This window comes from Patiria miniata, unplaced genomic scaffold (assembly GCF_015706575.1).
Source record: "Patiria miniata isolate m_02_andy unplaced genomic scaffold, ASM1570657v1 HiC_scaffold_17, whole genome shotgun sequence".
Taxonomy (NCBI): domain Eukaryota; kingdom Metazoa; phylum Echinodermata; class Asteroidea; order Valvatida; family Asterinidae; genus Patiria; species Patiria miniata.
Window position 1 is genome coordinate 1,320,432 of NW_024037055.1, and position 21,167 is coordinate 1,341,598.

Consider the following 21,167-nt stretch of genomic DNA (forward strand, 5'->3'; position numbering starts at 1 on the left):
ATGCAAGGCTAACCCCTTGTTTTTTTCTTGATTTTGGCCAAAAAATGAAATTGCTTCAAACTCGCAGGAAAGATGTGTAAGGGATCCTAGAACACATTCCCATTTAATTTGGGTGCTCCTCTTACCGCCAAAGGATTTTTCTGCATTGTTTAGAAAAAAGTCAATTTTTGCCCAAATTTCATTAAAAATGTAAGGCTAACCCCTTGTTTTTTTCTTGATTTTGGCCAAAAAATGAAATTGCTTCAAACTTGTACGAAAGATGCCTTAGGGACCCTAGAACACATTTCATTTCAATTTCTGGACAGATTGGCTTTTCAAAATAAAAGTTTTGAAGAAAATCTCAGGTTAAATCAGTCAACAGATTTAAATTTTTTGGCTCAAAAAAATCGACTCCTTTTGTTCATCTCTTCAAAATATTCAGTGGTCTGAAACGGAATTACAAAACTGACAAAATGAGACATTTATTTTCAGTTCAAACACAGACTTATTTAAGCTTTATTGAAAAACAAAAGCTAAAATCACTAAAAAAAAAACAAAGCTCGACAAGTATTTCACCAAATATTTTTACAAAAGGTTTAATGGCAGACAAAAAAATTGTTGCATCATATTTCAACAAAAGTGACGAGTTGACTGACAATAATGAGAATATATACTTTCTCTAACCCAAAACACTACAGAGTATTAAGACTGAGATGAATAATCAGTGAAAAAAAAATCCTTAAAAGTTAGAACTGAATGTTTAGAAATAGAAAGGTAGAATACCAAAAGGAAATACTAGGCAGCATCAGAAGTACTTTTATATTAGAATAAGAAATATCCCAACATTACATCAATAAGAGTAGAATTCTTCAAATTGTCTGCATGAAGAGAAATCGCTATCACGGTAAAATCACAAAAAGCTTTCCATTTTAAGTGGGATCAAACAAGTTCCAAGCCATGCCATGTTGAAATGTCAACTTACAAGAATTTTGCAACATTTTGTTGCGAAGTTTCCTGTTCATATTTTACACTACTGTTTTAAACTGGAGGGTCCTGGTTTGGCGTTGTCATGGTGATACATCAGTGTTCTCTGCATCCAGTGTGTGTTCCATAGTAAACATCCTACGGTAGAACCTTCAAATTCTATCAACGTCATCAGTTACCTTCGAAGAAGAACAAAAGAGAAAACTTATTTTAAGTCAAACAAATCTCAAACTTAACTACAGAACTAAGATCAAATATATTTTGTTCAATTGGCCCATATTCGGAACTAGAATTATCTCAGTGGATTTTGCGGACAATATTTTGTGAAATTTGCAAACTTTGCAAAACCTGAAAAAAATGGAGATGGGGGGGATGAAGAGTTCATAAACACCTTCCGTGTGCTGAACTTAAAGCAACATCTGTAAGTCAAATATTGCAACAAATAAAGAGAACAGGTTTTTTTTCTAATTCCAAAACTATTTTGTTGCTAAATAATAGAGGGTGATTGGGAAAGGACCGATCGTCTGGTTTTGTCAGAGCAATTCAAAAATGAGTATTCATAAATACCTCAGACAGTTTAGCCATTCCTATTGGTCGAGAGCCCGTCACGTGGCCGGTATTAAACGGATGATAAAGACATGGCTAGCTGGTCTTAAACACTTTTCCAGTGTCACAATAAAATGTGGACTCCTAAAAATCCAGTGCCTCTTATCGTTTCATTGGTTGAACGTTCACAATCCTCACGTAGGCATGCGCAACACTACCAGGGAGTTAGAATTTTATAGTTCTAAATTCAAAACGCAACGCGCCAGGTGCGTTCTGCGCGACATCGCATAGAACATGATACGCGCGCGTCAATCTCCATAAAAGGGTTGTTTTCATCTTACTCGCCAGCTGAACACTCCATTATTTTGCAGGAGGGATGATTCAAAAAGCATAAAGTGAATTTGTTTAACAAAATCGGGATGTTTTGAACGAATTATATGATTTTTTTTTACCGAAAAGGTATTTATGAATGGGAATAAATATGTACTCCGTCGGTATTTATCACTCTGTTTAATACCACTTAGAGTCTGGGTGCTGATAATTACCCTCGCCTCCGGCTCGGGTAATTATCAGCACCCAGACTCTAAGTGGTATTAAACAGAGTGATAAAAACCTCCGGAGCACACATTTATTCCCTTAGTATATCCATAAAAAAATGACCTCAAGTGAAATTACCTCAGAGCTAACATGCAGTCCTGTGCCCTGCCTGTCTGGCGTGACGACTGTCCATTGATAAAACTGGTAAATTACCAAAACAAATCAACAAATATCAATATTAATTAACAACATCATATTACAAGTTTTCAAACACAAATACTACCCATTTGGGACAAGTTTATGTTCACAAGCAATATTTTCTTTGCTTAAATGGTGTACATGTACATTACATAAGACAAAAAGTCAAATTAGTCAAGTGTTTCAAATTTCAAACTTTGTAGGTTCATAACACCCCTCCAAGGCAAAGTAGCAGAAATGAACCGTTTCTAAGAGCATGGAGAGCTAGTCATTTACTCACCATGTCTAAGATGAATGAGTTATCTTCGGTGGTAGTTGCTTCTTCTTCAAATTCCTGCAGCCTGCACTTCCAGCATTCAAGGTGTAAACCGAGGGGAACCTTAATCAATATACAAAACTGTCAGAGCATTATTCATCATTCATCACACATCATCAAGCATGCTTGATTTGTTTTCTTTCATTTTGAGCCACAAGTCATTTTACAGATGCAGTACATATATTGCCTTGAACTGTATATCAAATTAACTTTAAATAAATGTCTAAACATTTCTTTTTGAAAAGTTCTTTTTTTTTTAAGGTAAAGATGAAGCCCTACACATGTGCAGTCCTGGACAGATAGATTAGCAATTTATGAGATCCTTACTGATTGCAATGTTTGCATGTTAAACATGACTTACAAATTGCTGCCACAATTTCCAGTCATTCAATGAATATACAATTTTCTCAATCCTGTGAAAATTTAAGAGTTTTAGGGTTATAAACGTTTTACATGCAGCCTAGGCCACTAACAATCTGCTCAGTCAACACTACTCAGAGTGATGCAAAAAGGATCTTTTATTTTCATATGAGTTCTATAATATGCTGGGGTTTGGGGGGGTTGAAACAACAAATTTTTGGGGGAAAAACAGGTTTGCAAAGCCTGAAAATTTACAATCAACTGGTTAAGATCTAAAACAACCAGTATCTATTAAAAAAAAAAAGACAAAGTAACTCTGTGATTCATGTTCACTGAGCAGGTCAAATATCCTGGTAAGGTCTGTTTAAACAGGGCCACCACGAGAAGGTCCCAGGATACCAGCCCCAACACGCTTTCAGTATCGTCAGGCCCATTGCTGGATAAAAGGTAGGCCCCGGAGGGCCAGACACAGTTATCGACTGTCCGGTCCGCCCGCCCAGCCCCGAAGGACCAGGAAAGCACCCTAACCTATATGCGTGCCCCCCTAAGTCCATCCCCCATTACGGGTTCATGCGGTCTGATAGGAAGTAGCAGCGTTTGCCGGCTGTGAATACAGGGCCACGCCCCTATAAAGAGGGACGCACTACCTGCTCCTTTATGGCACGGCATCCTAGGGTTTCCAGGCCGCTGCGTAGGACCCACGCCCCACGTGGAAGGCGGACCTGCCACGCGGACGCAACTCGCCCCTTGAATCTGTGCTGGATTTTCGCCGCACCTCAATTGAAGCACCCAGTCAGACTCCAATTAGTAATCGATACCACCGCACCCACCTAAGCCCTAACGGCATAGGGATATAGGAGATCCCATAGCCTTAATAAGTTCTCAGCGGGATATAGCAGATCCCCTGAACTAAGAGAAAAAAAACCTATTTATAAAGTGAAACTGATCATTTCACGTATTGTTGATCAAAATTTAAAAAAAAAATTGTCCCTATGGAAGTACATGTTTATGCCCTAAAGGCAGTGCACAAGATAATTTGAAGTTTAGTGGAGCCTTGCAGCAGCGACGGATCCAGGGGCAAGTTTCCTTAACTAACTTATACCCAATATACATAAACCATACATAAAGTTCCTTCATGCTTATTGTAATTTCCCCCAGTTGCTCCTCTTCATTTAGGAGTAGACAAATGTTTTCATTTATTCCAAGCTGAGAAAACAGCATAGCTGGCACAAATACCAGTGATGATTTTTCAAGTTAATAACGTCAAGGAAGGGGGTGTGTCTATGCCAACCCATGGCACTTTTGTGATCTCCACCAAGGAGTTAAGTTTCCTAACTTCAGAAAAAATTGCATTTACTCCCCAAGGAGCTGATGTATATCCCCCTCCGACTGCCACCCAAGATCCGCCACTGGATGGGCACAGGGATAAAGAAGATCCCATAGCCCTGCTGGTCTTGCCTTGGGATGTAGGGATAAACAGATCCCATAATCCATCTTGATCCTCGAGGACATCGGGATAAAGCAGATCCCTAGTCCTTTAACTTGAATTCTTGCAACGTGCTCAATTTGAGCCGATGACCTGCGGAGAAACCACCACCCTGCACAATCACAACACCTACCACCACCAACCTGCGCATCACAAACACATAGAGCCAAGCAAACTTGACCAACCAAGTGAACAAAAAATAGAAATATGCAATATGATCATAAGGCAAAAAAAGTGAATTGTAGCAATGATATGTAAAGTAGTGAAATGCACACGAGATATCTGAATTTAATCCACACTGCGCAATTTTTGCTTTGCATTATAATACTGCACTGCTGTCACTGTGAGATTGACCAATTTAGCATGGAAGATTCAAGTTTGCTTGGATTGAAAATACAAAGTAAAGGTTTCTGACTCACTCTGTATAATCCAACGAACGACTCCACTTGCAAACTGTACTTGGGTCTTGAGTTCCTGGGTCTTGGGTGTTCACTGGCTCAATTTGAGCGCTAACGGCTGAAACAAAGGGTCAGTCCTACCTTAGTGAACACATCTCGCTGACCACGTGCTTGCTTCACTTGCTTGCTTGCTTGTGTCTTGTTTCATTCTGATGAAATGAATAAAAACAAAATGAAAACATGGTTGAGTTTGAAGGCAATAAAGGTGAGTTTGGGATGAAGGGGCATGGACTGGAAGTTGGATCTGATAAAATCTAAACTTGTTTATTAATCATCAGAAATTGAAGAGTCTATTTCCAAAATGTTTATATCGATTTAAAGGTACAGCCCATAATTTGTAATTTGTGCATTATGTTCATTTGAAGCAACAAAAAGTGCTGAAAATGTAAAGAAGGTGCTTAAAAGCTAACCTGATGAAGTTTTAGCTCAGTGAATGCTGTATATTCTAGGGGAAAAAACAATGTATAGGATCTTAATTTCAAATCAAAAGTTGCTGTGTCATGTTTTGAATTGGGCCTGAATTCAGCACACGAGACACGTTCTCACTGAGCAGATTGCAGCTACGCGATGTCCCGCACTGAACTGACAAATTATAGTATAGTGTAATTATGTGTGTGTCGTGTCAAGGCTTGCACACGCTTCACCAAATTAAAAAAAATACTACGAACAACGAAAAGGCCTTCTTTCACTGTTTTCTTCAAATTGAGAGCTTGCCAGAAAGAATAATTTCACAGGGAGTTTAGACCCATTACTATCTTTAAGGCCAAAAAAATGGCTTCCGGTTTCCCTACCTACCCTCTTCTCACAGCCCCTTCCCAATTTTTTTTATGGAAAAATTAAGAAAAAAACCCCCAAACCATCGATTTCTACCTTTTACCCTCGACCACATGCAGACGCCTTTATGATCATACATAAAAAAAATGGCCAAAAAGAAGCAGAACTATTTTTGAGGGGAGCCCTAAACCAAAGTATGAATTTCAACAATAATTACGTCACTTTTTGGACAGCTGCAAGTGATGGACTGTAGCTTTAAAAATTGGAAGTAGTGCAGGTTTATAACATTTATAGTAAAACAGCCGTTTCTAAAACACATTTTTCAACATATTCATAAATTGTGTTTAACTACATAACAGCCGTCAAAACTGACTTTGGGCAACCAGGCAAGTGTGGGATTCTAAAACGTAACAAAATGAAATTTATCGTGTTTTGGAACTAACAAAAATCTGAGTGGTGTGCACCAGGTAGTCACAGAGTAACTTGTCAATTGTGGGAAGGAAGGAATTTTAAAATAAAAATCTGAACTGACCAAAACTCAGCATGATTTTCAAAAACACTCAAGACATATACTGGTTCTCAAAAATTACTTTGAACTTTCCCTGAATAAACTTTTACAGAGCTGTTTTGGTCTATAGTTGTTTAAAAAAAAAAAAAAAAAAAAAAAAGGAGCACTACTTCTTTAACCTTATATCATATATCTATATCATTTTGATTAATTTAATAACCCATAACAGTCCTGAATCCACCAATTTCAATACGATTTAGCATGTATACCCCCTAGGGAGTTAGGTTGAAATTGGAGTTGTGATGTATAATACACTAGTACTTACCGGTACTTGCTTCCATTAACGGTCCTGTAGTCCTCTACCCCCGTCAGTTCTGTCATTTCTTGCAAACCAGGGGTACTGTGCATCTTCACCACTGCAAGAATCTTGTCCTCAGGCCTCTACTTCAGTACTTGAGCTGTCAAAACCTCTGTCAAGTTGTGCTGTTGTAACAAAGGGACACAAATTAGCATATACAATCTCAAAAGTAATTGCTCAATAGTGAATTGAAGGGATTGTTTGGTTGCGAGAAAATTGAGTATTTGGTTTTGAATTTTGGTTTTGTTTGGGAAAAAGTTGTGTAACATGGGTCAGCTACAAATGTACATCGAATGAGAATTCAATCATTTTGTTTGAGAAAGGTCATACTGTAAGTTTGTGACTGAGTAGATTAGGGGTGGGCCTAGCCCCATAACTGTGGCTCAAATGCTGGACTTCTTCTTCACTATAATTTCACTGGATATTGACTGTGGAAGATATTTACCTGGTTAATAACCAGGGAAAATCAGAAGGTCAAGTGCAATCTTGTTTGGACGAACTCACTGCAAATTTCGCCCGAAAATAAGACACTTACAGATACAGAGTTCATTTTTTCCTGACTATTAACTATATTCTACGGTGAATGGTATACATTCTATGGTGAATATCAAGTGAAAAAAAAGTACCTATTTTGATTTCCTCAAAATCAACTTTTCACCGTACGTAGCTATCAGCATCATATGGCTCACATTAAGTAGAAGCCCATAGTCAAGTATTTAAGCTACATTATGGGGCTAGATAGGGGGTAGGGTTGGAAAGAATGAAGTATACAGACGCCACTTAATTATTAGATTGTGTACATACTCTATTGAGAGTCAAGAACATTCTCAAGGTATTTGCTAAACAAATTAGAAATGTTTCTCAGTTCCAGATTCATGCCTTTTCAACATTTTTCAATGACTGACCTTTATTGAGATACATATGATGAAACAAGTGGCGTCAGGATACAACATTCTTTCCCTGATTCTTTCCTAATCCGAGTAACTTTGACCCTCGCCTTTTAACATTGGGAAATGGTCTGGTGATAGTTTTCCAATATCAAAAAACTTGAAGACGATTTGTAGGGTCCAAGTTATTTGGACAAATTCTTTCCCAGAAATTATATGGCTCGCATTTTTGTGCCGAATGCTTTTTAAATCAGTATATCAAATTCAACCTTTATTTGCGCCACATTTATGGGGCTGGTGCAGGCCTAGATTTAGTGGAAGTTTGGTTTAATTGGAAATTATTATTTTGGTGTCCTCAACCCCCCCCCCCCCCCCAAAAAAAATAATTCCATGCCTGGAAAAAAAATCCTAGTGTTTTCTCAGTAAATGCTTTAATGCTTTCCCTGCTAAATTTGAATTTTGAGGACACGTTGCCACTTTCTGATGGCTGATATGTCACTCCGGGGGAAAATTAGTGATGTCCATGTATGGAATTATTTCTGTTGATACAACCCCATGTTTATTTATTTCAAGAGAATGTCTGCGCATATATCCCCCAAAAAATTGTACAAAGCCACGCATATATCCCAAACAAATTTGTACAAAGCCACGCCAGCCAGTCTAGCCCCATAAATGTGGCAAATTTACTATATCTCCGAAAATAAGGGCCACACTTGGAACATGTAAATGTACATGGGCGTCTCCAGGATTTTTTCTAGAGGGGGGCAAAAACAATTTTTGCCAAAAAAGGCTTGTATTTCTCAACACATTCTCGATTTATCATTAAATTTACACCACTTTGTCTTCGCGCCTCTTTTTCTTTCTTTTTTCTTCTTTTTTTTTTCTTTTCTTTTTTGGCTTTTCCAGGGGGGGGTGGGGCAAGTGACCCCCCTTGCCCCCCCCCCCCTCGCGACGCCCATGTAAATGTAGAAAAAAATTTAAGTATTTCCCAACAAAATTGGAAATGTTTCTTAGTCCCAGATTCATGTCTTGTCATTTTCGCAATGACTGACCTTCATTGAGATGATATATAAAGAAAAAAGTTGCGTCAGATTGCAACATTTTTTCCCATGAAAAATAGACGTCCGAGAGTGAGAAAGGCCGGATTTTAATTAAGAGTGTGAGTGTGCTTCTATAAAAGCGTAAATAAACTACAAAATATACATGTAGTCTAAATGTGAAAATCAAAATTTAACAATTACGTTCTACATTTTCAGGTACATTTTCCAAGTGTGGCCCTTATTTACAGAGGTAGTCCAGTAAATTGGCCAAATATGGGGCTACAGCCAGTCACGTCCAAAGCTAGCCCCATAAATGTGGCCTATTTACTGGACTGCATCCGTAAACATAGGCCACACATCCACATGTACAAAAACATGTCGCACTTTGCCAAATTATGATTTTCACATTTAGGCTTACTTTGTAGGTTTTTTTGGCTTTAGAAGCATTCTCACCCTCTTTATAGGCTAATCAGAAAGTGCTGCTTTTTTCAGATGTCTAATGTTTGTGAAATTTCATGTTGCAATTTTAATACACAAACGTGTGCAAATGTATCTGGAAATTTCACGAAAAATGGACATCTGAAAAAGGCAGCACTTTCTGATTAGCCTATAAAGAGGGTGAGTATGCTTCTAAAGCAAAAAAAACCCTACAAACTAAGCCTAAATGTGAAAATCAAAATTTGGCAAAGTGCGACACGTTTTTGTACATTTGTATGTGTGGCCTATATTTACGGAGGCAGTCCAGTAAATGGGCCACATTTATGGGGCTAGTCCAAAGCAAAGTAGCCGTGCTGAAATTTCTCCCTCCTGAAGTTTTTCCTTTTTCCTCTTATACGAACAAAATAGGCTACGCCTCTAAAATTCCCTCAAAAAGTGGCCAGAGTGTAATCACAGGATTTTGGTATTATTTATGGTAGCATAACTGTTAAGTGTCAGGTTAAAAAACGGCAACTTACTTGGACAACTCGGAACATTCCCTCCTCGACGAAACTCCGCCATTTTGGTGCCCGCGAAGAAACGAATGCGAAACGCACACCACGTGCGCAGCCGCTCTTTAGGGGGGCTCTGCCTATTGTTCACGCCGGTCGCCCGATCAGTAGCATGACAACACATTGGGATTTTAAATGCACTGTTTAAAAATAGGATGTAGCGACTGGAATGTGTCTTTCCATGAGCTTTTTTATGCAAATGATCTGGGTATTTCTTTTCGGTCGCATACTTGAACCCAAAAATATTGCAGGTGGGCTTGGAAAAGATTGTCCTCTTTTGTTTTGGAAACGGCAGCTGATGTTTTCATAAGCCTTTTTACATGAATGTGTTTTTCAACCAATCAAAATTAAAGTTTATCCCCTTATGATTTGAAGTGTTGGAAGTTCATTAAAATAAAGTGAGAACTCTGATAGTTAAAACCCTTAGGTTGTTCTGAGACTAGACGTAACCCTAGGGGTGGAGGCCTTGGGTCTGGGGTAGGAAATTGGGACTTGGTCAGCTTGTTGGGTTACTATACTAGCCAGGCGGTTGAATAGCTGTCCACTCAATCGTGCTTTGCTGGGAAATGGAAGGTGTTAATTTGCTTCAAGGCGTTATTTAAGTGTTTCCATGACTTGTGTCTATTTCAGTCCAGACGGCCGGTAATACAAAACAATATCAAAGCAAACTTATTCTTGGTAAGTATAAGTATATATTTTATTTCGCCTCTCTCATCAAATCAAATCCATTTCTACATCTAATCATCAGAAACTCTTGAATCCATTAGAAAAAGAAGAAAAAATCATCACAAAAGTTAATCTATGAAATTACTGTATAAGAATAACTGATATCAAAGGCACTATAATTAATCCACTTATTTTCACGATAGCTATTTATCAAAAAAGCATAAAATAGAAATAGCATAAATATACACAAACTTTCCCCAAAACATGAACATTTCTCTTTTTTCAAAAGGCAGCAATGATTTGAAATGGAGCTAATATACAAATTTGTCTATCATAAGTACACATTGATAAGTAGACTACTTATATTATTTTATTCATACAACCCTGATTTTTTTAATACCAAAATGAATACAAACTTTCCCAGTTGTATGATAGGATATTAATTCACACGATCTCTAAAATTGAAAATCTTCTGAATGTCTGTAGCTTTTCTGAATTTCATGCTGAATATACTTTACATAAAATTCAGGTGAAAAAATATCGAAATAGTTCTCATGTACTTGTATAAAACCTAATTTAACCACTTGTAGCTTGTGAATACAATCAGTATGTAAAGTTAAGTTTGGGTAGACAATTACCTAATACTCTCGATGTTACAATAAAACCTGCACTAGCTTTAACCTTTCAAATTTGCAAAGACGACATACGTTCTAGAAGTAACTGAAAATGTTTGTTTTCCAAAATTACACACAGTAATGTTCGACAGAATTTGGGAGAATTTTCTTTGACCTTTTCTATGGGTTGGTTTGGAACTAGGTACCCAAGCATTTTAACAGATTGACAGATGGTGCTTGCGAAAATTACAGTTATCAAGCCCTTCAAAAACCGCCGATATCCACACACTGTTAAGTTTTTATTGAGGACTGGAGTTGTGGGTTTTGTCTTTTTGAGTTTTGATAAGCCTGTCTTTTAAGAGTATTGTGTTTTAATTCAATAGGGTACTCGGTTCCCTGACTACCTGTAAATGCCCACATTTTAGTTATGAATACAATGATTTGGATACAGTTTAACAACCGTTTCATGTTCTGTATAAAAAAAATGCATAAAAGTTAAAAGAAGTGACACAAATTACTACTGAAGGAAATATGAGTTTTTAAAGGCATATACAATGATTGGCCATAATTAGTGGCATAGGTACCCCAGTACCTAAAATATATTTTTCTGAATACGTGTACATAACATATTGCATCAAAAATGGCAAATACAGAAACTTTTTCGGGTTCTTTCTTGCATGTGAATGCGATTATTTCTCATTCCTTTGATACAAAAATTATACTTGAGGCACATTATGGTGAAATCCAACAAAACAAAAAATCGAGGAAAAATTAAATCTTTGCATATTAGGAATAGAAATGGAATAAATGAAACTGAAAAGAACTTATGGGGTAAACTTTTCTTAAAGCTTTTGCAAAAGAACTGTCTCTTATGGATAAACCATCTGTAGCTGAATACAGAAACTTTTTAAAACAAGAATTTCAATAAATAGTTATTACAAGAAAAACTGACAATCAATTTGATAGAATATTTAGTTATTTGAAGTCATGAATAGATTTGCTGGAAAATAACCTCTTATTCTGTTTAGGTTTTATAATTTTGCTCCTTTACTTTTGAGATCTCTACTCCACTTAAATTGGGAACCACCCATCTCAAAAATCATGCTTCTAATTACATGCTCAAATCAAACAACTAAAGTTCTCTTAACAAAAAAAAAATCAAAAGAAACAAATGAGACATAAACTCACCATAGAAACATCAACAATGCAATGCATGTACAAGAAAAATAACATGATTTTAACAATAAAGATTCTGAATACCTGACTAATTCGATCACTCTGATCATTTGTTTTATGTCTAAATACCCTTCACTGTATTCTAATTTAAATTTCTCCCGGAACCAGATATTAATTGATTGAAACTTAAAATAGTTACAAAACTTACAGAGGACAGCATGGCCCCTAAATACCACATTCAATGTTGTTGGATGTGTTTTATTAACTTTGTTTTGTAAAATACTTTTCAAAAAAAAATACTTATTTTTAAAAAAAATCCATATTTTCAGAAACTTTATTTGAAGGCTGAGGCCATTCATTCCTGTAAGATAGACTGCTTAGCCCGACAACATTTTTTGTAAGCATACATTTTTAATACAGCTTCCATTCAGACATACCAATTAACCAACCAAATCTTATAAAAAAATTGACAAAGTGACATCTGAACCAATCTTAATTATCACAAAAATCATGCTGTTCAGTTTGCAAAAAGTACTATATTGCAGTGGAACATCTAAGCCGGTTTGAACTAGGCAGAACCAGTTGAAATTGTTTAGTTTGGTATAAACCTGGATAAAGATGTCAAAAGTGGTTGATAAACTTAAAGCCAGATCAGGGATATTTTTTAAACTTCACCTTTTGTTTCCAGGCTTGGCACCATAACTTTTTCACAAAGCTCTCAAAAGTGGTGCTTTCGAAACGTAGGCTTTGTTTCAGCTTTGGCTTTATGCAACCAACCAATATTCAATTTTAAGATTAAAGGCTCTGAAATCTTTCCAGAGTCAGAAAGGAAGGCAAAGTCAAAACAAAAAAACGTCTTTTGGGAAAATTTACTCCGTACTTGTCCGCAAATAGTAACTTGAATGGAATGTTGCACTTATCAGTACTGTTAAGAAGTTTTTGGAAAGGTTTGTACATATTTTTACTTGCGATTGTTGGCTTTCTGCTTGTTCATGTTCGTCAGCATCTGGCTGATGTAAGAGGTCAAAAGGTCGTCCATCTTGTAACCCTGTATAAGTACAATGAAAAACAAGCCAATTTTAGAAACAAATTTTGAATTGCACATACCACAGCTATTATGCATTTGCAAGTTTTCACAATCAAGGAAGATTTTGGTAGTGCTCCTGTGTGCTGAATAGACCAATCCATTAAGCTCCGCCCCCAAGATCTTTTGACCAATCACAGTCATGACTAATGTCCAACATGCGTGTATGGCGCATGGGGTTGGAACATGCAGTATAGCGCTAGAGAGACGCATTTGATGTTGCATTTTCGCAGTGGGCGCGTCTTAATGGATAGGTCTATTGTGCAATCAAATACAAGTCTTAAAAAAGTGCAAAAGTAGGTTTATTCAACATCCCCCCCCCCCCCCTTTCCCCTCCCAAGAAAAACAACAGTTGTCTTACCAGGGATGTTTCGCAGAGTAGCTTGGTGCCCCGTACCAGGTTACCGATGGTCATATGGAAGTAGGTGTTGCCGCTACTCCAGTTGGAAATTTTAGTGAAAGGGTAAGTTGCCAGAGTCTCCTGCAAAATAGGAAAAGGAAATACAGAAAGTAGGTTTTGCACTTCAAACCCCATCACAAATCTTTTGTGTGGTTAAGCTCAGGGCAAGCAGGCAGATTCAGTTATGCTTCACTGCTCTCCACAGTGTTTTTGTGTGTGCAGTGACTCTCTGTGTGACACAGTTATTTAGCACTTCATTTCCCTTCATGGAAACTGACCTGCAGGGTTTTAGGGGTTTAACATATTGCTGATAATTGAACTTCCCACTAGGAGGGTTAATGATCATATCCACAAAATACTTTGTCCGATGGAGCTAAAACTTGGCTAAAACTTCACAAAGCTAGCCTACTAAATTCCTAAAAACAAACTCCCCCCCCCCCCCTCAAACAAAAACTCCAGATCTCTCCCAAAGCCAGCTTCCACCACCCATGCCCGACACCATTACAAGGGGACGCTATTACCTTGCTGCGCGGATCAATCAGGTTGACGCCAAGCTTGTTGATTGCAATGAGGAGAATCTCCGGCATAGTGGGCTCCGAGGTTTGCTGTTGAAAAGAAGAAACAAAAATACTGATGTAAAATGGAGGTTTTGGTGTGAAGCCTCTGTAAATTTGTTCATGGATTTTGCATTCCCCACCCCCATCCCCCATGTCATCCCTATAAGTAGCAAGTGTCAATCTTGCATTATCTCACAAAGTAACAAAATGTGGTTAACGGGAATAATTTTTTCTTACCCTGACTTCGAAGAAAGCTGAACCAAAAGTTGGCCATCGGTAAACGATCTTGAGGAACGCAATCTTGGCTTCATCTCTGGACTTGCCCGAATGTTTGTTGTATGCAGCAACTATAGCCTACAGAAAGCGGGACAAATAGCACCACTTTAACATGTAAACTGTTTAAGTGAAATATCGCCCTCTTGTGATTAAAATGATTAAGGGTTTTTCTTGGAGAAACAAAAATTTGGGGAGGGTGGTAGGACAATCAAAACTGATGACAGAGTAAATTACAAGCCAAAGGCTCTGCATGCCACCAAATTTGTTCGCTGTGCATAATGTTCAAATGCGTCATGGTATGGATTCCGTGCACAAGTACCCCCTCAACGGTTAAAAAGGGAGAGTTGGGGGAGACCTCTGGGAGGGACATTGGAGCACATTATCGAAGAGTAATGGGAACGCAAATTTAATGGGATGCTTCGTATCACGTACCCGCTTCCAGTCTTCTGGGGACATACTGCGGATCATGTCAGCCGGTAACAATTCCTTCATCATGCGCGGGATGTTCTGGAACTCTGACTTGTCGTCGCTGAAGCGTACGCGGTACTGCAGCGCAGCCAGCTGGGCCGCCTCCTCCTTGCTAGCCCTGTGGTAGCCCCGCAGAAGTTTGGGCATTTCTTGGTGGTAGTGGAAAATGACGTCAGCATTTGGGTCCCGGCCGGGGACCGTGTTGGTCCAGAGCTTCTTCATGAAGAAGACCTGGTAAGTCAGGACTGGCAAAGTGCCTAGCGAATAGTGGAAAAGGACAAAATAAACAATATTAATGGATACTTATAGAGTGCTTTAAACTAAGATCAAAGTAATATACATTATTATTACCACTGATTATCGGGCCAGTGAAACATTTCAAAGACAATCTTAGCTCCCTGGGGAGTATACAGCTAAATGCTGCAATTTCAGCACAAATCAGCTAAAATCAATCACAATCTCCATCTCTGCCCTCACAGGTGCCCATTTAACTCCTGGATGGGCTAAGCAATTATGTTTTGACTGGCTTGGATATTCTCTCGTCTTTATGCACAATTTTACTGCAACTACATTTTTCTTTGTTAAGTGCTCACAAAAATCTTGATCAAAAAGTCTGGGGATATATCAACATACCTGCCTCCCCAAATCTACACCCTTGCCTAAAAGCATGACAGACATTTTCAGAAATCTACACCCTTGCCTAAAAGGATGACAGACATTTTCATAAATTACCTTCCCTGCTCGGCCTTGCTTTTCTGATCCAGTCAGTCAGATGGCGGACAAAATCAAAGAAAAAGTCGCCCTCTGGTACACTAATAACTAATGGAAAAAACAAAACAGAAACCTTTCAACACAAGTAATCCAATGTAGCAAAATAATGCTTCAGGCTCAACCACATACAAATGTTAAGAATGGTCCTCCGTCCTTTAGGGTTAAAGCCAAACAAATATTGAGGCATTCTGGCAAAATGAGACAGAACTAGGCACAGACCATAGTGGAGAAAAATGAGGAAAAAAAAACAGAATACCTCACAATATGAGAGAACTTACAACAGATTACATCAAAGATGGGCAAAGTCCAATGTTTAAATAAGAACCAAATCTCACCTTTGTCAGCAATCTTGACAAACAGACTGAAACCCTCTGAGGACTTCAGTCTCAATCGTTGCCCGATGCTTTGACAGAAATCTTTAGCCCTGGTACCAGAGTCAACTTCAAAGGCCTATAATAACACCAACAATAATGCATACTTATGTATGTGTAAATCTTGGATCGTCGGGTTCAATTCAAAATGGGATCCTCTCTCTTCTAATTTGATAATAATAAGAATGAATACTTATAATGTGCGCACAAGTCATGCCTGATAACATGTGGGTCAGAGGTCGCATACAGGGTCATCTCAAGGTCAAACCTACCTCATCCGTGTCATCCGGAAAGTACACCTTATGGAAGATCTGCGTGGTCTTGTGCTGGATGGCCTCTACCTCCACCAGGTGAGGGGGGTATTTGCGCTGGCCGTAGCGGATGGTCTTCTGCAGACGGTGTTGGCAGTCGGCCGCCAGGTTGTTGGTACCCGACCGCAGGAACTTGGTGACCTCAGGCATGAGAGTCTGGCTGCAGGCGAAGATGCCGGTTACCAGCCACATCAGCTCCCAGCCACGCTCCTCGCTTAACCTATGCACGAAAAAAAAGTATGATTTTCAAATCCGATTTTCAAAAGTCTCATTTAACCCATTAAGGCATATAGGACAATTTGATTTCAATGCATGTTGTTCATTTCCACTAACACCACTCAAAATCCAAAGAAGAATGTTCAAACCCTACCTATTTAAGCTTCAACAGTGAAAACCACACACAACATTTTGATCATTTAACCTGTTTTGTCTCTTTGCACTCTCTATTTCCAAAAATCAGTCAGTTGGCTGATCGTTGGAAATCACCTACATTTCTTCTTGATTTCTTCCATATGTCAGTTCTTATTAAGTCTGACTTTGCTCATTTTGTGTTGACTTTATCATAAAGGATTCTTGTCTTCCCAGTCAGGACCTACTTGACTCTGTTGTCTGTCAGTTGCTTGATAATCTGGCAATAGATCTCGTCCTTCAACGGCTCATTCTTCAACGGAGACTCGAAGATCTTATCCGAGAGGTCATTGCCATGACGATAGGACCTCTTGGTCGGGAAGTCGCCCATGTACTTCAGAACAGGTGCAAAGGGGTCAAGGAAAAATCGCTCCAGAGTTTGAAAAAATGAATACAGATTTGTGACTAGATCTAATGAAGTTTTTCATATGCAGCAGGAAACAGATAATTCGCTCTTCATTTTGACACATCCATCACTTGAACTTTTTTGATATATTGCCATTTCATCATTATGTAATGTCTGGGACGGAGTTTTTAAGATGTATTTTTCAAATATTATGCATCCATAAGATGGTTGGGTCTCTTCTAGGAATATTCAACCTTTAACCTTGAGGGTCAACAGTGCTAACAAGTGCCTTCGATCACATGGATTACTGTGCGGTCAGAAAAATTAAACCAAATAACTTGAAACATTTGAATTAAGGATATCTTCAAAGGCATCGCAGGCTTGTTCTGCCAGCTCTGGGTTGTTGAGAAGTTTCTTGAGGAGTGGCTGTCGGATGGGCTCCTTACTGTGACTCCACAAAGTGTCCTGAAAATTGTGGGGAAAAACCAAAATCAGCATATTTTGAAATGCTAAAATAAAAATTAATAATAATAATAATACATCAAACGCACAAATCTATGTCCGGCAAAATTTTAAAAATTTAGACCAAGGCACTCAAGATTCAATTCTACATTGGTCAAGTCAATATGCAACTGTTTATCAGCTGACCCAATTATTAATGCTTGTTTCACCTTCCACAATTCTTAGGCCTTAGGCTCCTGTGCAAAAAGCTTTACAATGCTCAAAACTGCACAAAATCCTAGCGATAAGAGCAAACTTTTAGAAAATAAGTAAACAAAAATTTATTCCGGTTTGGAAAGACATATTCAATTGCAGAGGGCATGGCACATTAATTGATCTTATCAGTAACCTTTGAGATTCAGCTCAAAAGAAAATGTTGTTTGTGGTTTTGCCCTGGTAGTTAGAGAAACACATTTTTATAATAGCTTTTTTTAATTGCATGGAGGGCTTTTCAATTACAACTTTGTTTAAAGGCATACAGAATCATTAGCTTTTCATATCTTTTGTTTGTTCCCAATAATAACACCACTCAAAATCTAACTTTAGAGGAATGTTAAAAACCCTAACTTGTTGAAGTTTCGGCTCAGTGGATATTCATCACGAAACAAGATTTTGCCAATAGCACTCTCTACTTCCAAACATTAGTCAACTGACTGATCATTGAAAATTACCTACATTTCTTGATTTCTTCTAAATGACAGCAAGCCAGACAGAATAATTTCATGGAGTGTTTAGTACCAGTACGATCTTTAGTCCAAGTAACCTTTTTGGTACTATTTCAGTAGGTTACATTTGGGGTAAATGCAAATGGTCCTACATGATTTTGAGGGTTCCCACCGACTCAGTGGCAAAAGTTGCAATATAATTGTCAAACCAGAAAATCATCACCATGATTTTGAGGCTGCGGTCGGACTGCTTACCCTGGTGCGACGCTTGACGGCGCGGCTGAGCGTGCGCTTGGGTGGCGGCCTGAAGTGATCAATGGCAAACTCCTCCAGGGTGTGTTGCCGCTGGTGGGCGTCACCGTTCCTCATGGCTTCCTCGTGGGAGCCTAGCCGGTCTGACATCTCCTGGGGCTGCATGGTGAAAAGTGCCTGGGGGCAGAGAGGGGAAGGGAAGGAGGGTCACAATGGTTGTGTTTTTAACAAGAGAATGACCACATCTGAATGACATGGCCAATATTCACTTCCAATTGAAGCATGCACCGAAAAAAAAAGGACTGATGAGCAGGGGCAATAATTGTGAAGCGCTTTGAGACCTTTGGTATAAAGCGCCACAGTATCACATTATTGCCAGAAACGACTGATATTTACCACAATATCTGGAGCAGGTTTGGTTGTAGTTGGCAGGACATAGACACACTCAGCAGGGAAGTCTCCTTTGCGTCCAGTGCGATCATTCTCCCCGTAACACCAACCACTCCCCATCAATGTGTCACCGTTCTCTTGCTCCAAGACGATCAGGTCGCCTCGCTGGAAACTCAGGAACGATGACCCTTGACCTTTACAAAAAAGCAATTAAATGTTCAAAGGTTGAACAACATTTCATATTTGTGAGGTGTTCTGGCAAAATCAGACAGAAGTGGGTAGAGGTCAATATGAGGGTTTTTGTGTATTGACCGAAAATACAATTCTCCTTACAATACTGTTTGTAGCATTTCAATCAGACATTCCGTTGACAAGTTATGGCCGTTTAAAGTTTGCAATTATCAACATGTCAACAAATTTAAATACTGCGAAAAAGGCCCTTAAAGCTTGAACTGTTTTGTAGTCGTGAAAACGAACGATGTCCATTGTTTTTGCTTAAAAACACTTTTATTCCACCATTTGTATACAGCATGTATTTTGTTTTAATTGAGTAGTAGGCATATCAAAGATTACAAATATTGAACTCTGAAAATCAAAAAATAAATCCCTTATATTTTTGTGCCAATTATTTGATTTTTTCTTTTAGGGGAGGGGGTTTGATAAAAAAATCTGAAACTTGACTCTCCCTACCTTGATCCGGATTGTCTTCTAGAGCCACAACGTAGCGAGATTTCTTCTTCATTCCTTCCAGGAAGAAGACAATCAGATCGCGGATGTCCTCAGCGTTGGAGGACGTGAATGTGTACTCGTCCCCCTTGACAGTCAGGACTGTGAAGCTCTGCCCATGAAGCTTGCCGGTCCTGAGAAAACCGGAGAAAATTGACTTTAATGGGAATTGAACCAGGGACCTTTGGAATACTGTACTGGTGCTCTACAAACAGAGTAGGAGAATGATTCTGAACAGGATTGAAACCTTTGACCTCTGAGTGCTATCTAGGTGCTTTTTACAACAGAGCTTAAGATGGGGTTTGAACCTCTGTCCTGTGGTATGTTTCAGGGCTCTACCAAGGCAGTTACAATAGAAATATGAAGTTGTGACCAGTGTTTTCCCACTAGGCTTGAATGGGACTTGAATACATTACCCATCATGCAATACATTACCCACAATCCATCACTCACCGGCTACTGGACACCTGTGTGATCTCAGGGAAGGACAATTCTAGCAGGACTTGTTCCAGGTCGTCCACAACGTACACCCCAGTCCAGTTGACGGCGACGATCACATCATTCTTGGGCAGGCTGGGACCGGAGAACTTGAACGCCTCGTAGAATCGGGAGAAGAGGAGCGGCCACTTGAAGCGGGCGTAGTTGACCACATCTTCCTTTACGCGCATCTTGTTTACGTGCTCCTTGACATAGTAGCTCTGGGAGATGCAACAACAACAAAGAACCTTAGAGTTTCACAAGCAATCACCATTCCTGACGTAGCGATCAATCACAACCATGTCACAAGCATGGTAAAAACACCTCAGATTCCCTCAGTGATTCTTTAAAAATAATGAAAAAGGCACAACCACGCCAAAAGTTCCTGTAATCAGGAAATTTCCTGACAGGACTCACTTTCACAGAGGTGCGAAAATTTGAAAATCCTGCTGGAACATGCAGGTGCACATGTTAATGCCCAAGCGTGCAGAAGGCAGGGCCCAATGGATCCATCTACTCTATAATCGTTCCACTCACGTTCTTAAGTTCGTTCATGACCATCTGTGCCCAGCGTTCCGTGGTCTTGGAGCCTGTCATGGAGCTGTCTGGAATATAGGTCGGCAGGAGGTTGGTGAGACGATCGTAGATCATCTCCCCTCCGTAGTCCACGTAGTACTGCTGGGCAGCTATGCCGGCCAGGTCACCATCCTGAGACCAAAAAAAAGAAACCAAAGAAAAGAGTTCGTTGAAGACTCACCATTTTCAGCCAAGACGTTCACCATCATGAAACAACTAAAATATGTAGCAGGACTCGGCAAGCCTAGTAAAGCTGGTCCCAGAGTCCACAAATTTCAATTCAATTGAAAAAACTCCATAGAATAAGCTGTAGTGGCAACGTGATGGAAATTAAAATCCACTTTCTCCGTTCGCAAGGAGACTTGACTTATCGCCTACACAAATATCATGAAGGAACATGAAAGCAATGGCGCCAGACTAACCCACAGGTGAATGGAGTAGGCAACTAATCTTACTGACAGTCACAGGGCAAGGGAACACAGAATAATGGAGTGCTTCTGTATCATACGGCTTTGTGGCATACGAACAGACTAATTTCTCTTCAAGCAAATTGTTGCATAGTAAAGATGGAAAGCGCACGCTGTAGCGGTTATCCTATCACACTCACAATATGAGCCATGCTGTATGGGGTATCTCACTTTTGTTGTCGCACTTCAACCAATCTGGATTGATAATTCAAGTTTGCTCAAAGATAAATATTATTATTGTTATT

At 39.1% G+C, this 21,167-nt stretch overlaps 1 protein-coding gene and 1 long non-coding RNA gene across 4 annotated transcripts in view; both read right to left on the reverse strand.

The window, feature by feature from the left end:
* Positions 1-442: 442 nt before the first annotated feature.
* LOC119723335 lies at positions 443-9,492 on the reverse strand. Of its 3 annotated transcripts, none has more exons than XR_005270535.1 (6): positions 9,388-9,492; positions 6,472-6,629; positions 4,826-5,013; positions 2,525-2,623; positions 2,185-2,247; positions 443-1,142 (listed from the first exon to the last, which is right to left on the reverse strand). It is a non-coding gene; the product is annotated as an uncharacterized LOC119723335 (long non-coding RNA). The 3 variants fall into 3 exon arrangements; XR_005270534.1 differs by having other exon boundaries at positions 2,525-2,641; XR_005270533.1 differs by lacking the exons at positions 4,826-5,013; positions 6,472-6,629; positions 9,388-9,492 and having other exon boundaries at positions 2,525-3,792.
* Positions 9,493-10,092: 600 nt separating this feature from the next.
* Positions 10,093-21,167, reverse strand: part of LOC119723336 (myosin-VIIa-like) — a 34,406-nt gene continuing 23,331 nt past the window's right edge. Inside the window, exons 29-43 of the mRNA XM_038193909.1 lie at positions 20,417-20,587; positions 19,856-20,100; positions 19,367-19,536; positions 18,683-18,870; positions 18,290-18,463; positions 17,231-17,333; positions 16,711-16,867; positions 16,076-16,334; positions 15,768-15,882; positions 15,394-15,480; positions 14,626-14,918; positions 14,155-14,271; positions 13,882-13,965; positions 13,322-13,441; positions 10,093-12,924 (exon numbers count right to left, since the gene is read on the reverse strand). Coding sequence (XP_038049837.1) covers positions 12,838-12,924; positions 13,322-13,441; positions 13,882-13,965; positions 14,155-14,271; positions 14,626-14,918; positions 15,394-15,480; positions 15,768-15,882; positions 16,076-16,334; positions 16,711-16,867; positions 17,231-17,333; positions 18,290-18,463; positions 18,683-18,870; positions 19,367-19,536; positions 19,856-20,100; positions 20,417-20,587 — 2,370 coding nt within the window. The 3' untranslated portion in view covers positions 10,093-12,837. The remainder of the gene's footprint in view (positions 12,925-13,321; positions 13,442-13,881; positions 13,966-14,154; positions 14,272-14,625; positions 14,919-15,393; positions 15,481-15,767; positions 15,883-16,075; positions 16,335-16,710; positions 16,868-17,230; positions 17,334-18,289; positions 18,464-18,682; positions 18,871-19,366; positions 19,537-19,855; positions 20,101-20,416; positions 20,588-21,167) is intronic.